The sequence below is a fragment of the Anguilla rostrata genome, chromosome 1 (genome assembly GCF_018555375.3).
Source record: "Anguilla rostrata isolate EN2019 chromosome 1, ASM1855537v3, whole genome shotgun sequence".
Taxonomy (NCBI): Eukaryota; Metazoa; Chordata; class Actinopteri; order Anguilliformes; family Anguillidae; genus Anguilla; species Anguilla rostrata.
The window spans coordinates 47,710,462-47,727,186 of NC_057933.1; the positions used below are offsets into that span (position 1 = coordinate 47,710,462).

Genomic DNA, 16,725 nt, shown 5'->3' on the forward strand with positions numbered 1-16,725 from the left:
TCAGTTCAATTCCGAATGTAGCCCAGCCCTCGGTGAGATGTGTGGCACAGTCCGTAATGGTTGATACATGAGTCCCCCACACTGGCAGAGGTTTAATCTGCTGCCATGGCACAGAGCGGCAGTCCCATCTCTATCTGTTACCCTCTCTACTTTCTCCCTTTCCAAATAAAGCAAAAAATATGAAAGAAGGGTGGAACTGCCCACTTTCCTTAAAAAAAGAATTGACCCCGTCCCTGCTGATATCAAAATCACTACACAGTAAAATGTGAACATTTGGACCAGAGTGGGACCAACTGTTATCTGTTAGAGATGAATTAACACTGTTAGTGTTGAATTAACGCTGGAAATGTTACTGTTAAAAATGTATGGTCGACAGAATCCGCATTCTAACATTACTCAGTGTAAATACAAACAATTTGATAAATACATTCTTGCTTCATACATTTTTGACATTTTTTTAACTTGCGAAAATGAACAGGAATGAGGTCAGATATCAAGAGCCTGAGCTCTCCTCTACCAGAAGCAGCTCTCCTCTACCAGGCGTGTCCAGGACCAGGGACTCACCGCAGGGCTGCCACAGTCACATTCCTCCCCCGTCTCCACGAATCCATTGCCGCATTCTGGAGGGTCCAACAGCTACGGGGGGGTGGGGGGTGGGGGACACAGGGGATAGACAGGAACAGCAGGGGTCAGATAGGTACAACACAAACAGAATTAATACAAGAGACTGAGGAGAAAGGCCACTGAAGCTTTCTGAGGCATTGCCTTGTCATTAAGGATGGGCTGTGAGTGGTAGGCAATGGCTTTTAAGCCTCATACTTCCCAGTATCCCACAATGCAAAGCTTTATGCATGAGAATTCCTTAGCACAAGACTATCGTCAAAAGAAATCTTTATCGTATTTGTTGACCAAACTGCCCCTACCAATGATCATTCATTTGTGCATACAGCAGGGATTTCAACTGAGGCATCCAACAAATGAAATATTCACCCACTTTTACTAACCTTACTATTTTACTCCCCTTACAATTCAAAAACTCTGCTAATTTATTATTTATCAAATTACACTGAGTTAATAGGGAACAGTAATCAGACTAATCAGACAGTAATTGTGAGATGTTGAGTAACACAGCAGTCTGAGTACCTTTAAGGGCTTATTGAAGAGACATGCTCCACCGCCACTGTTCAGGAAGTTGTGGTATTCTTCCACGTTACAGTCAGAAAACTTCTTGGGCAGGTAGAAGCTGTTTCGGAGTAACAACAGTGTAAATCAGGAAGAACACTAACATTTATCTCACAGCTCAAGAGTGGTTTCATTCCCTGTTTCACCCTTATAAACTGGAATGTGTCATACCACGTCAAATTCAAGCCCTGTAATCGGTTTCTTCCACTTTTAACTCTTATTTCTGTGAACAAATCAGAAATCAAATAATCTGATGGATATTCTCCCTCTGGCAGAAATTTATTTTGAAATGATTATCTTTGTGACTTCATCCTCTCTCCTTCCACTTCCTGGCCTTGGTTCATGTGAATGCTCTATCATTCACACAATAAGGTAAAACTTTATGGAATTTCTGTGAATCTACAATAAAAAAAAGCCATATTGCTTTTCTGTGGACATTGTTCAAAGAATATATAGTATTGACGTGTCCATTTAATTGTTGCTGCTCTGTCAGTGTCACTGAGCAAGTAGCTATGCCATACACCAGAAGTCTTCAGTTGTTTCTTCCTGGGAGCCAGTTTCCATTTATACAAGGGTGGATATGGGCCTAAACTTTTCAAAATACTAGTTCCAAAACAATGTATCAGTGAGATACATTGTGCATATGTGCAAATAAATGGGATGCCTTCTAAAGGCACAGACATTACGATATATTATTATGACACCAGCGGGAGGTATGGTAACACTGGTGAAACAGGCCACGCCCACTCTCTACACCACATGACCTCGGCCAACCACGGCATGACTATTCATCGGGCAGGAGCCAAGTCTCCCTGCGGTATCACAGGCATGGAACCACACAAGCAGGGGCCAAACGGGCCCTGTTGGGGCCCCATGGGAACACTTGTCCACTCTGGGCAGGGGAGAGGGCTCCTTCAACAGGTTCTGGGTCACACAGAGAGAAGCTGGGAGAGTGTGAGCAAACACAGGAAATGATGAGTAATGAATACAGAGATCACTCAGCAGACTATATACAGCAGCCAATCACCAATGTGGTAGCAACCGGACTCATTTGCATAAGTGAAATCTATAATATGGGCCGGAAGAAAGATAATTAATGATGATAATGTATTATGCTCATACAATACACACAACATATAACAAATGAACCTTCAAAGCTAGCTGAGACTAGGTATGTATTGCCTTGAAAGAATGTCTGATGCCGGCCGGTATCTACTGAGATCAGTGTCAAGGAAGGAGGAACACAGGCATCGATTCAGGGAACGGCAGCTAGCACCCGGGTTTTGGAGTCAAAGTGCACTGCTTAAGCATTAGCATGAAAGCCAAAATCTAAATTAAACAATCAAAATCAACCATCTCCAAAACAAGGGTGCTCTTAAATGCCTGATGTTAGATCCTTTGGCAATTTCAACTAAACCCAGACAGCAATTTTGCTGTGTAAATTTAATCAAAGCCATTTTTTTTGGGGGGGAGGGGGCAAAGTACTCAGCCTTGGCATTCAAACCAAAAGCATATAATCTCGCTGCAATCAGCACTCTAATGTTAAAGCCATTGTGCTTGCTCACAGCTCCTGTTGATTACGCGAGATTTGGACCAACATATTAATGTACAAGTGCCTGCTCTTTCCTAATCACCACAACAATCCTAACCAGTGCCAAGCAATATGGAAATGGAGAATAGTATGTCTGCCCTGAATAAATAAGGGGTGAGCATTATTTCAAAGCCTAAGAAACGGAATTTTGAGACACGCAGCAGACACTGGTGTATATATAAACATATTCATCTGAAAAGCCTTGTTGCATACCTCTGACATAAAGCTATGATCTAGAGGAGGTCTTTATAAATGACTCTTACAAGCATAATTTACTTGATGTGTGTTTTTGTATGTCCAACAACAACACAACATTGTGGCTTTACTCAACATATTTCACTTTTTCCACAAAAAATGTTTGAAAGCAGCAACAGTTATACAAGTTAAATTTTAACTGCAATGAAAACTGCAATTATTTAAAAAACAACCCTTTGTCCTTAATGTGCAACAGGTGTCCTTCACATACAAGTGACACCAAATGCAGCACTGGCTACTAGCAGCACAGTTTACATGCCTGTTTACATGTAGCGAGGCCTGAGGTTTAAATTCCCCTCTTTACGGAAAAAAGTAAGCTACAGTATCTGCGAGCAGGACTATGCCCTGCTGTTTTCCACAAGCTGGGCAGGACGATGCCCGCCTTTCTCTGAGGTAGCGGTGGCCCCCGCTCTGCGGGCGTGGCAGGTTCTTCCTTCAGGCACCTGCCAACGCCTGCCAAGTCACTGGCGGACGCATCACCACAGGAACACATCAGTTTTCAATTCATTTCAATTTCTGTCAGCATTGAAATGGCAAAGGGACAGTATGCCGTGGGATTGGGGTTGGGGTGGGGATGTGGGGGGCAAGGTGGGGGGGGGGGTATTAGTATATCTGATTACACATGCAGGTGCCGAGGGGCGTTACGCCAATGGAGTGACAGAGGGGAGGTTAACTGGGTGTTTCCAACATTGAATACAAGCGTCTGAAATACCATTGACATTCAAGACAACTGCTGCAGCCTAAATAAGGATACAGAGGAGGAGGAAGAGGAGGAGGAGAAGGGGCTAGAGCGGTTAGCACTGCAGCATGGTGCATTAGCTGAAGGACCCACAACCTGAGAAGATGTGAGACCAGAAGTGTGCCACCAATTGCTGAGAATGACCAAAACTAATGTTATATTCCACATTGCAGGGTCAAATACTAAAGAAGGTCAAAGGGAGAGGGGTTGTGTGTGTTCTGTTTTAGAAGGGAATGACATTGCAGACTGTATCAATCGGTTAGAGATGGTATATGACGTGGCGGATATCACCCATTATCAAGGTACAATCCATTGTGCCAGTAGCGTTCAGTGTTGACCATTCTCACAAGTGACTTCAGCCAAAATAAAAATGTCCAAAAAAAAGTGTAAAAAAAACACAGACTGAATAAACAGGCTGTGTTTTTTTTCCGCATTAGAAACAAGAGCAGCTAGGCAGAGCATCGAGCTGCGGGCCCGATGCTGACGAATGGGATGGAAGGTTGGTATGACTGACAACCCTTCCGAGCAGCCGATTGGTCAAACCGCATGAGCAGCTTTATAGCCAAGCCTCTGCTCACCTGCTGTCCCATTTGGGATTGAGGGAAAACGCAAAAGGTATTAAAGAAGAAGAGTAAAGACATACACACACTAACGCACGCACGCAGCACGTACGCACAGACACGCTTGTACACACTCACGCTCGTTGGCACGTACGGGCACCACAAAGGGTGTCTGGCATCAGACCACACAGGCTGAAACTGGTGCCCACAGTGGATACTCCAGAGCTTGAAACACCGAAGCCTAGAAGCTCACCTGTAACCTAATACACCTCCTCGGCCAATTTTTCATTGTTTTACTTGAATACGGTTATGTGGTGGTGTAATAGCAAATGCTAAGAGAAATCTCAAACATCTATTGAAGTCAAAATTATGGAATGTAGCCTTGAATGCTGAAGTTCCTTGTTACAGCTACACAATGTTAAGCACCCAAAGGTGATATAGCCATATAGGACTCTATCCATTAAAAAAGAGAGAAAAAATAATCAGCAGACAATGTATAGTCCTTCTTTTGCACTTGTTAGTCATCTAAAACAATGAAATTCACATTCAGGACAGTTAGCAATTTGAAGAGCCCTCACTGCTTCAAGCTTGAGAGAATCTACAAGCATTTCAGCCATGTGACTGACACACTTCCCCAGTCGTGTCAACAGAGTTGTAATTAAGGGGCTTTCTGTAGCCATTTAAAGCTAAAGTCAATTTATTTGACAGGTCTAAATTCAACCTAACTACAGTGTGGTTTGTTGCTAACTTCCATTAATGAATTCAAGCAAGCGCAACCGTATTTTCCATTTCTTACACAAAACATTTAGGCAAGTATCTTCAAATGATATTTGTAACAGAAAGCTAAGGACAAATCACACTGCAGTAACACTGAACAGGAGACATCTTGACTGTGATACAATAATCATTCATCTTCTCGATTTTCATGAATTGGTAGCAATGATATCTCATGTATAGGTTGTGTCATTGCTTCCTATGAATTGGACAAAATTGACCAATTAATAACTTTATTAATTGCTGGATAGATTTGTGTCAAATAATGCTACTTCAGTACAGGTTTTTCATTGTATGCCACATGGTTTTTGGTTCCTATTAAGAAGTTCTTGTTGGGTTTAGTAATCTTTCATACTTTCTTTGACATGGTCCAGCACACTGAAGAAAACTAACAAAACATTAGTGAGTACTGTGCCCATGCATCAATACATTTAGCAATTTGACACATTCAAATGAGTGCTATTTTTTCCATTTATACAGTATGTCGTATTTGGGAACAAGCACCCAATATTTCTCATCGGTTTATTGAGTTGTGCATGTTGCCATTAAATTTCAGCAAAAATTACAGGATCACAGTCTGGAAGTTACACTGTTTCATATTATCCAAAAGACTACACCATACCTTAACATATTAAGCTAATTAAAAAATGTTGGTGTGAACAAATATTTGTGGATAAAACTGAGCTCCAGAATACTGTTATAATCAATTTTGGATATATGCATTTGCACTAATTCAAATTATGTCTAAACTCTATTGTAGTATAGAGTTTAAAGTCTTTTTTCTAATACAGTATTTCATCCATCATCCATACTTGTTCCTACTTCAAACTACAGAACAAACATCATGGCTACTTGAATCATGCATCTAGTTTGAAACGTAGACACATACTGACATCTAGTGGCAACATTTTTTTTAAATTGCAACTGATATTTGATTATACTGCACATATGCCACATAGTTAATAGTATTATAAATATCACAAAAATAAACATCCATTAATTTTTTGTGAAAAGAGTCTTGGTAGGCAAGGTGTAATAGCAAAATCTTCATTTAATCAGATACTTGAAAATATGAATTTCCAAGTTTTAGTGCATGCAGATTTGGTGCATTCAAATTATCTGCAAGATCAATGTCCCATGAACAGACAAAACTATCCAAGATGTGTTCAAATGCGTGCTGCCATTTGAGTCAGTTAAGTGAAATTTGCAGTGGTTGCATTACTTCTTTAGGAGCAACTTACCCAACATCATCCATTATGCACCCCGACCATCTGTCATCACACTTGCATTCCCCTGAGAAAAGCAGACACAGCATTGCATGATAGCAGGCCTGTCACACACCTTCCGGGACTTCTGCTTTTACATGTCTGTGAATAGGTAGGGCCACAGGAGGACTAAAGGGAGGCACGCACCATTGAGGATTCTTTTCTTGTCGGAAAAAATGCCAATGTTTTGTCCCAACGACTGTGCGAGCGTTATAGCCATCTCGTCTGTTTTTCCATACTGAAAGGGAAAGAAAGGTAGAACAACTAAATATATGTCAGTCAAGAGGACATGGCTGACATTACATTTAGTTGTAATCCTGAGTAATTCTCCCAAAAGCTGAAAGCAACAGACTAAAACATCACTAAGCTCAACTTAAAGCTTGGCACATACATATCACCATCAAGGTCAGATGTATTTACTTTGGTATTTGAGACACCTTGCTGCAGTAACTACTGTATGTCAATAGGTAGATCATTTATTTAAACTCAGGCTCCACTAGAACAGTGTTGTATTTCAGACAATTAGTTAAATATGATTTTAACATGTGTGCATGTGGGTATGTGTGTCACATGTGATTGATTATCCATTCATTTTGTTATTGACATTTAGTTTTATTAAAAATAAGAACAACCTCAACAAGGATCTGGTAAAGGTGTTTGTAGGAACCTTATAGAACCTTATAGTTTTTGTACCACTGTATCCTTGCCATTCAGAAGAGTGCCTGACTCCAGTGGGCGACTGATATTGAATAGTGCACTGAATATGCATGTGAATGTGATCTGGACAAGCAGATGTGATAAAAAAATCTATTTTTATATTGTAGTTGCACGATGATGCTTCCCTTTTAAACATCAAGAGGAAAAATGTCAGTAAGCCACAGAGGCCTGGAGGAAAAGAGATAAGACTTGTCTCCCAGTGTGCAGCCATGAAAGAGCAGGCATGTACCTCATTGACTCCTCCACCTTTAGTCAGTGAACAGACTCCTCCAAGATAAGAAGCTCCTCCCCTACTACTGTGGAAACGGCTCCCTCTGGTGGACATAAAAAAGAGGACTTAATGTTATTTCAGTTGTAGTGACTGAGAGTTTTTTTGCAGAATTAAGTTTAAAGTTCATTTTGGATACAGGTTTGGATAGTATAAGGGCATTCAGGGTTTTTCTGGTCAACTACAAAGCAGCTTGTAGAGCAACATTATGTTTCCAGAGGCTGTACTTAATGAACAAAGGAATTGAATCATTTTATTCGCAATTATAAATATAATATACATGTTTATATTGTGCCAGTACTTCTGTCCTTTAGGGCAGCTGAAGATCAATCTGGAAATAAACACATATACAATCTCTGGGGGCATAACATGGTTTTGAGCTGTGTGAAGTACATTTTCTTCCTTTTAGGCCACAAAAACTTGAATCCCTCTATACTAGCAATTGTAAAGCCTTTTAAAGCATTGTAAAGGTCTTCAGAAACATTCGTAAATATCTCAGATATCCTTAGTCACACGCATTAACTAAAACTGAAATAATATTTTTTACAAAACAGAAAATGAACAGCCCCTTTAAACTGAACTTATTTTCAAATGTTCAAAACAGGCCAAATGAAAGTAGGATAAAAGAACTCCCACACATTTTCATCACACTGCCCCAATGACTGTATCGGTCCAAGAACCCCTGCTTTAATGAAATGGCATATGTGTTAAAATCTTTATCCAACAGCCAATCGCCTACATGCTGCAGTAAGGCCACCATTTAGCAGCATGGGCATGTCTAAACACGTCTGAATCAAGTTATTTTATGTCATGGATCTATAAGCATTTATACATTAAATAATGAAATACAAACATTTTATATTTACAATTTTTCATATATTACCCACACCCATGTGTAATGCAGACAAGATAATTGTATTTGAAAGCCTAAAACATATTGGAATTATGCAGCATAAACAATACACTTTTATAAGAGAAAAATATTCCTTCACAGATTCCTGGTGGGCAGGGACCAAGCTTTGAAACCCCTGGTGTTAAGAGCACATGAAGTGGAAGGAGTTCCTTAATTCTTTTCTCAGGCAGTATACCACTATGTGTGCCACTCACGAGAATAGGTGCACTGAGTCGCACTTCTCCTTGATGAAGTCCCGTCTGTACTTCATGAATTCTCGCAAGGTCACCATGGGGTCTTCGTTTATATTGAACCTGTTGTCAGCTGCCCAAGTCTCCATAGCTACCAGGACAATCCTGGTGTTCAGTTGTTCTTTGAAAATCTAACAAGGGTCCAAAAACGTTTCAGTCAACAGCACCGCATTAACCTCTTTATTGCTGACAATAAGAGAACTGGCTCTTTATTGTAAGAAACAAAACAAACACACACACACACACACACACACACACACAAACACACACACACACACACACACACACACACACACACACACAAATATATAAATAGACCTGCGTCTGAGAGGAAAAGGGCAAAAAGAGACGCCAAGCGATTTAGCTGAGAAAACGGAAACTGATTTAAATGGAAACTGTCTTATGTGTCAGAGCGTACTGCATTTCCAACATCACTAGGCCTCCCGACGAGGGGGAAAATGCTGAAGATTACAGTGAAGATCAATGCCTCCTTCTGTTTCCATAAGGCATTGGTTTTCACGTGTTCACATTAATCTCAAGGGCACCCAGTGAGCAGCCATGTTTAGCTTGCCCGGGCTTATCCAATTTCACCAGAGCAGCAGAGCTGGGAATGTGGGTGGTCATCGTCCTGAATGGCCCACAGCTGAACCCACGCATTGAGAAGCCCACTGATCGTCATCCCACCATTTTACACTGATAAAGCCCTCAGCCCCTAACTCTGCCCTTGGAGCTACTGTAATTGGTCTGTAAGGTCTCTAAAAGCAACCCTGAATCCAGTGGAAATGCTGATTAAAAAATTAACACATGCCATTTTTTTTATATCACTTAACTCTAACATCAGTTCAGCAGTCACCAATCATTTTTTTTAAATGTTCACTTAAGTAAAAACTATTTAAGCTTATCATTGAAGTTATAAACAAGCTGATAAGTAGATGGAATGAATATTTACTAAAATCTTTCCCTTCTAAGCTATTATGCAATACATATAGCTTACAACACATACAGATACAAAACACAGATACAAAATAAATACACAATTTAAAGTCAATGCTTGCGATTAAGTACAGTAAATTGCACATGAAGAATACAGCAAATTTTCAGACTTACGATATCGGCCATGTTCACAACAGACTTTGCATAATTATTTGTCTGACCAACAGAGAGACGGTGTTTCTTATACTGTTGGGAAAACAAACAAACAAGCACAGAAAGATCAATCAGAAAACCTTTACCCATTGAAGGAGTCATATATGCACTTATTAACATAAAACTTTGGCCATTAACCAGCTTTGGTTTCAATAACATTTAACACTGTGTGGAAGCATAACTATCTCCACCGGCAATGAATCTTACCATCAGGTGGTCATTGATAACCATAAGTTCAATATATTTGGTTTCATCTTCAACACTGTGTGGAATTCTGGACACCTACAGTAAAAAGACAACAGAAAATGCTGCTGATAAAATCATATTATCTTAAAATGTACACAACCAAACTTAATAGATCATGACATCTAGTATACTATCTTTGATGATAGGAAATAATGCTATAATTTTTTACAATAATTACAGGAGCATTTTAGAATATTTATCAGAGGTTCAAAAGTTCTTATTTTCTGTGAACAGGAAAAAAACTAAATTGACTACTCCTGTTTGTTAACTTACAATTCCGGTGCGGTGGACCAGGGCTCATATAATGAATGCTAATTAGCTCTCTCACCTCAGCTCATAAAAGAAAACGGCATTCATTTTACACGTTCCCTTAGAAACAGGCCCTTGACTACACAGTGGCCTACCTCATGTTCCCAACAAGTATGCTTTCAGAATTGAATTCAGTCACAATGTGAACCAAGCAAACGGCAAATCTGAAAAGCAGTTGCCCCTGAAATATTTCATGGGAAAGCTACATAAAAATATATTTAATGCAACAAGGAAAAAAGACTGAAATGCAAATAATCTCAGATGACCTGAGATTTTTAAAAAACACTTAGATAATGTGGCTTTCTCACCTGCAGACCAGCAAAGTGAGGTTACTTACCTGTCTCTTTCTCCTCCTATGGGCCCCCATGGTGTCAGGGATGGGTGGAGCATCTGTTTCTGGAGCATCAGCTTAAAACACAGCAGCAACACAGAGCACTGATCACAAATGTACCCCATCACTGAATGTTCCTATCATCTATAATTTATCATGGAGCTGCCTTATGAGTAATGTAATTTCTAGAGCAGGAATGGCCAACCCTGGTTCTGGAAAATTAGAGGGTATGCTGGTCCTTCTTCCATTGTGAAATCAGAAACCAATTTAGACCCATGTGGATTCAGTTAAATGTCTAATAAACTGTTTTATTTGATCAATTGAGCACTGAGTAATGACAAAAGTCAGCAGACTCTGTGGCTTGCCAGGACCAGGGTTGAGGACCCCACTTCTGAACGTTCCTTCAGCGTTTCATAATAGTAGCAAAGACAACTGCTATTCTTCCCTTCTGCTCTGCTGTTGCTTACATAACTGAATCCAGACATAATTAATCAATGTCCAACAGGTTAAATGTTAAGGAAAAAGTAAACCAAAATACTACCAAGTTGTCTAAAACACAGAACTGGGGGAAACATTCTCCAAACAATGACTTCAATTGTGAGCAATTCTCACATCAACACAACATCTCTCCAAATCGTTAATTCACAGTGTGAATTCCATTTCAGTCAGCATGACCTTCAACCTGCAAGTCATGAAGAGTGTTGTGCTAACCTGATACACACACTCATTTTGTGACATGCAACATTTGGAGAGAAACTGTCAAGGCAAGACATTATTTACATATTATACCTACTGGACAAATTCTTAATACACTTGATGTTCATCTGCTCAGTCTCCTCCCACCAAAACTACAGAAAATCGCATGTGACAATAACCTGGATTGGTCAATATTTTCCTTAAATTTCTCTCAAGATTAAATGCATAAAAGTGATAAAAGTGACAGATTTTTATTTCCCAGTTTAGCCATTTCATAAGTCGCCACAATTTATTTAAGTCAAACTTAAGGACAGGCGTTTATGTCCAGAATGTTTTGCCACGGTTACCATACCGGGAGGAATGTAGTCAGCGGCAGCCTCCATGCCCCTGGACTTGTATATCATATGGACGGAAACATCTCCCTACAGGAACAGAAATAAACCCAGTGACATTTGGCAGGAAAATGCAAAAAAGGAAATAAGAAGCAATAAATTAGTGAATGGTTCTTATCACTGGCAGCATTCACATGCACACCAATGTCTCTAATCGATTTTTCAGCTTAATGATGGCCTGCTTTACTGGCATTAACAATGATTTGGCCCTCATGCTGATAGACAACAGCAGCAGACTCAAAAGGAAAATGCAAATGAAAATTCCACACCTAGAATGAACTAAAGACATTCTGTTAGCTTTCTTGTGCATGGAATAATAATGCAAAGACACGCAGCGGGCCAAGAAACAGCTGGGCGGCCAATGGATTGTCCAATTACGTTTGCTCATCTAAAACGAGGCTATTTATAAAATGTCTGTAATTCCTACACAGATCACCTGATATGGATGTGAATACCCTCAAATTAAAATGATGAATATGAGGTTCAGACTGTCAGCTTTATTTCAAAATGAGTGTGCTGGAGTGCAGAGCCAAAACAGCAACAAAACAAGTGTCACTGTCCCAATACTTCAGCATTTAACTGCACGTCAATAACATAACATTATTTTCTAACTTTGTGTGTTTCAATGTCTGCAACAATAATGGAAATTATGTTTTCTTTTTCGTATTCGGACCAAGGCCTTTACAACAGTTAGCTCGTTAGAAATCCTCCATAATAATTATCAATAAATTCACAACATTTATAAGCACGTTCAAAATGAAACCTTTTCAAAAGAAATTTTGCTGTTGTTGGCTGTTTTCTGCGGAGACAGCAGCTGTTTTGTCTGACTACGACATAACTACACTATGCGGAAAGAAAATAATTAGCCTATAATTATAATGTCGCACAAAGTCCAATGGGAGCCGTGGCTGTGCTGGTGACGTCAGCTTTGGCTATGCAGCCCAAGCTCACGGAGAACGCGCTTCAGGAAGCTGTTTTCCACAGGAAATAGCAGCCAAGCACACAGAAGGTGCGATCTAAACAAAATTGGAAATGGCTGCTATTTAGCAAACGTACACGCAGCGCATCAAATATACTAATCGAAGGTATGTAATTACATCTAACTGTGTAATGAGTTTTGGTGGATTCTTTTTTTGTCTTGAATCTGAATTTAAAGTGTGAGCAACAGGTTGCAATTCTGATTTTTAGCCAACGAGCTAGCTGGAAAGCTAACTCGATTCCTCCATAATCGTTTAAATGATGGCTTCTGGACATTATTAATGTAATTAAGTTTAGACATACTTAAGATGGGGTTGCTACATATTTATATTTATGTAAGAAATTTAGCATTGTTTTTGAGTGCCAGTGTGTTTGACCCTTCCTAGCTTGTAGTAACGTTATTTTAGGCTGCGAGGGACAATCACAGCGGAACCATAATTACTGGTTTCTGACCGTGTCAAAAATAATAAAAATATTAAAATTAAAGACAGATAATCACTGTTTTAAACGTATTTGTTTGATGATTAAGAACATTCTGACACATTACTTTTCCAATAGTGTGAGATAGCTGCTAATGCTTATTGTCTATTGTTCTATTGTTTGTTGTTTACTGACCTCACTGCCAACTGCTTCAGTTCTGTACTTGGTTGATTAAGCAAACTGAGATTGGCTGCTGCTGTAATTTCGGGCTTCCGAATAATGATGTCACGACTTCAGCGTTATCAGAACATGCGTAAAGTTCTGCCATTTGTGTATTGCAAAATAAAAATTTAAAAAGTCCTTACACAACAGGAATTCCTAGCTACAAATTGTTTATACAGCGTATTTAGCGCACCATTTTTTTTATATCGCATGATTCCAGGGCACTCCTGTTAATATTCCACCCAGCCTCCAAGAAACCCGCAGTTATGCAGTGACGCTCTGATTGCATTCACTACTGAGCTATGAGATTGTGATACCTTGCCTACTGAAATCCTCCCTACCAAGATAGTGCTATAGACTGTATATTGACCTGTAGGACTGCTTGAAACAGATGGCACTGACAGGTTCAGGATGAATTTAGGCCAGAAGGGCACTAGAGTTGTAATAATGTCCATGTAAAATCTTACATGGTATTGGCTAATTGTGACTATCTTTGACTGTGGCCATGTCTGTGTCTTCACTTCTCGATATCCTCTCAATATGCTACGTTTCCTTCGTTAGGACCACGCAGTGTCACAGGCAGCTAAAATGTCCTGCCGCGATGTACACGCCACAGCGGTGTTCGCCTTCATCATCGCACTGGTGTCCACGGCCGGCCTCCTCGTGGCGACCCTGATCCCGCAGTGGCGTGTCACCAGGCTGGTCACCTTCAACCGGAACGCGCGGAACGTCACCGTCTACGACGGGCTCTGGGCCAAGTGCGTCCGCCAGGAGGGCAGCTCCGGCTGCTACTTCTACGACACGGAGTGGTACGCGCGGGTGGACCAGCTGGACCTGCGCGTGCTCCAGTTCGCCCTCCCGTTCTCCGTCTTCTTCTCCACGCTGGCGCTGCTCCTGAGCATGTGCGGCATGTGCAAGACGGCCTGCTGCGCGGCCACCCCCGAGGTGGACAGCAAGAGACGGTGCCTGGTGAACAGCGCGGGCTGCCACCTGGTGGCCGGGATGTTCCTCTTCCTGGCCGGGGCCATCGCCATGGCGCCCTCCGTCTGGTTCCTCTTCTACACCAAGGAGATGAACAGGAAGTACGACAGAATCTTCTCGGACGACTTTGCGGTGTACATAGCCATCGGCTGCTCGGGGGGGCTGGTGCTGGCGGCGCTGCTGCTGTTCATGTGGTACTGCATGTGCAAGCGGCTGCCCTCACCCTTCTGGCTCCCGTTCCCCGCCATGTCCCAGAGCTACTCCACGCAGCCGCTCACCTCCAACGGCTACCCCTCGCCCGTCTACGCCCCCGCGCAGACCTACGTCCCGCAGGCGTACCCGCCCTCGGTGCTGGACGCGCAGGCCTACGCCCAGTCGCAGTATCCTGAGTCGCAGTACCCCCAGTCACAGTACCCCCAGTCGCAGTACGGCCAGTCGCAGTACGCCCAGTCGCAGTACCCCCAGTCACAGTACGGCCAGTCGCAGTACGGCCAGTCGCAGTACGCAGCGAGTGCCGCGCCCCAAGGCTCCGCCCCCGACGGGTACGGTTCGGAGGCGGGCACGTCGCAGGCGTACGGCGCCCACAGCTACGCCCCCTCGCAAGGCTACGGGTCCGGCTACGGCGGGCCCCGCTACTCCACGCGGTCCCGGCTGTCCGCCATCGAGATCGACATTCCCGTCGTCACGCACGAGCTCTGAGAGAGAGATGGTCGCCACCGAGGGGCTCACGCGTTTGCGGGGGGACCGTGGCGTGCCGTCGGAGGGCGACGGGCACGGGACTCGTCAGACGGGAACAAAAGCACTGCATCAGCCGGATCAGTCCTAGCACTACGGAGACACTGAACAAATAAGACATTGTCATTTGCAAATGTCTGTAAGAACACAGATGCACTCATCTGACATCATTTTAAAAGTACATCATACACCAAGCAGAAAAAGAGATGGGCAGAATGAAACTCGTTTTCGAAGAAGAAAACTCATGCCACATTGCAAATTAGCCCGTATTCTTTTTATGAAAACAATGTTTTTGTCATTTCCATTTGCACTTTCTTTCAGCCCCTTAATTACGATGTGATTTCAGCTTTGCGACGTTTATGTGCTGATTAACATAAACTGATTTTTGAAGTAGCGCCTCAGAAAAGCTGCTTGCTTGTGAAACGGTCAAGACATCTTGAAGAATGAGTGGAGGTCAAAGTTCCTTAAAAATAAAAATGGCCACCACTGATTTTTCAAGATTTCTCATTTGTGCCTTGGTATAAACTTTGTCCCGTGGTGCCATCTGAGAGTTGTGAATCAGTTCGCGTCTGCTGTGCCTTTTAACAAGTAATTCACAATCTAATGCTATATTATGTTGCGTTCATATAATGCTTTTACGTTAGACAGCTTTTGACTGTGTCAGTAACACTTAGAATAGACTAATTATTGACATTCTAAAATGTGAATGTGTGAAATTAGTTTTTAACACTACAGAACCAGAAAAGAGCCATATCCTTTTCTCTTTCAGTCTTAATCTAAAACCTTAAAAATGAATGTGCAGCTAATTATTGTCCTACTGTAGAATTTTCATTTCATGTACTGAAGTATTCACATTCATGAGAAGTGGACCTTTTAAAAACTACGTCTCGGTATAACGTTGCTCTTCATAGATGGCCATCTGTGTCATCTTGTCTGTTAAGGAAGTCTTATTGTTTTCACCTGTGGAATAGCGCCCTTTGATATGCAGCTACACACTAGGACTTAAAGCTGCATACTCTGCACCTCAGTCTTACTCTCTCTTTTGTATGTTGTATTTATAGATTTAAATGGTCAAAGCACTATTATCGTAGCTGTGCAGCATCCCAGTGCGTGTTCTGTTACATTTTGGGTAGAATTTCCAGAGAGCCTATGTGATTTTACCAGTCTTAAAACTCTCAGATTCTTTATTTTATCTACAAAATAATTCCAGTATTAGGCTACTTTGTATTTAAAGAAAGTGAATTTTTTTTTTCGGAACGGCAGACCTCCTGGTGATTTCTGAGTTCTTAAGAAGAGAACAGCAATTGGGATGTTTTGCGCAGTAGTCACTCTTGGGGACACAGTCATTTCTATTGAGTCATCACTAACCCCAAAGATGCACAGTAGCCATTTTGCACTGCGCTAGATCAGTAATAAAATAAATTAACACTTGTAAAAAAACGTGATACTTTTAGTCACAAACACAACACCTTGCAATTGTGATTTTTCTTTTTTTTTGTGGATAACCTTTGTATTTGTCAAACTCTGTGCACGGTCTCTTTTGAATTTGCACATGAAGTAGGCAGAGGTTATTACAATGTCCAATTTGTCCATACAGAAAATATCTGTAGAATTGTATTTTCTAATAAATGAGTTGTTTCACTTGATGTTATGAATTGCTGAGTTTTCTTTTCACACAGGTCAAAAGATGACTGCTTTTATTTGTTCAAATATGATTACTTGTATTGGCATGGGACACTTAAAATGATTGTCCATAGTGATTGTCCAACAGCCTA

General features: G+C 41.3%; 2 protein-coding genes across 8 annotated transcripts in view; one reads left to right on the forward strand and one right to left on the reverse strand.

Moving 5' to 3' along the window:
• adam22 (ADAM metallopeptidase domain 22) overlaps positions 1–16,725 on the reverse strand; it is an 80,025-nt gene that overhangs the window by 20,705 nt on the left and 42,595 nt on the right. For all 7 annotated transcript variants that reach the window (XM_064339165.1, XM_064339138.1, XM_064339122.1 and 4 more), the window contains exons 7-16: positions 11,575–11,644; positions 10,533–10,603; positions 9,848–9,922; positions 9,602–9,673; positions 8,459–8,625; positions 7,313–7,397; positions 6,514–6,604; positions 6,343–6,394; positions 1,144–1,243; positions 565–636 (exon numbers count right to left, since the gene is read on the reverse strand). In XM_064339165.1, coding sequence (XP_064195235.1) covers positions 565–636; positions 1,144–1,243; positions 6,343–6,394; positions 6,514–6,604; positions 7,313–7,397; positions 8,459–8,625; positions 9,602–9,673; positions 9,848–9,922; positions 10,533–10,603; positions 11,575–11,644 — 855 coding nt within the window. The remainder of the gene's footprint in view (positions 1–564; positions 637–1,143; positions 1,244–6,342; positions 6,395–6,513; positions 6,605–7,312; positions 7,398–8,458; positions 8,626–9,601; positions 9,674–9,847; positions 9,923–10,532; positions 10,604–11,574; positions 11,645–16,725) is intronic.
• cldn12 (claudin 12) lies at positions 12,531–16,596 on the forward strand. Its single transcript, XM_064339216.1, has 2 exons — positions 12,531–12,699; positions 13,796–16,596. The coding sequence occupies exon 2, from the start codon at positions 13,823–13,825 to the stop codon at positions 14,912–14,914; it is 1,092 nt and encodes a 363-aa protein (XP_064195286.1). The 5' UTR covers positions 12,531–12,699; positions 13,796–13,822; the 3' UTR covers positions 14,915–16,596.

What these genes read in the sequence shown, in the direction of transcription:
- cldn12 (XM_064339216.1), top strand. Translation starts at nt 13,823, where the DNA reads ATGTCCTGCCGCGATGTACACGCCACAGCGGTGTTCGCCTTCATCATC.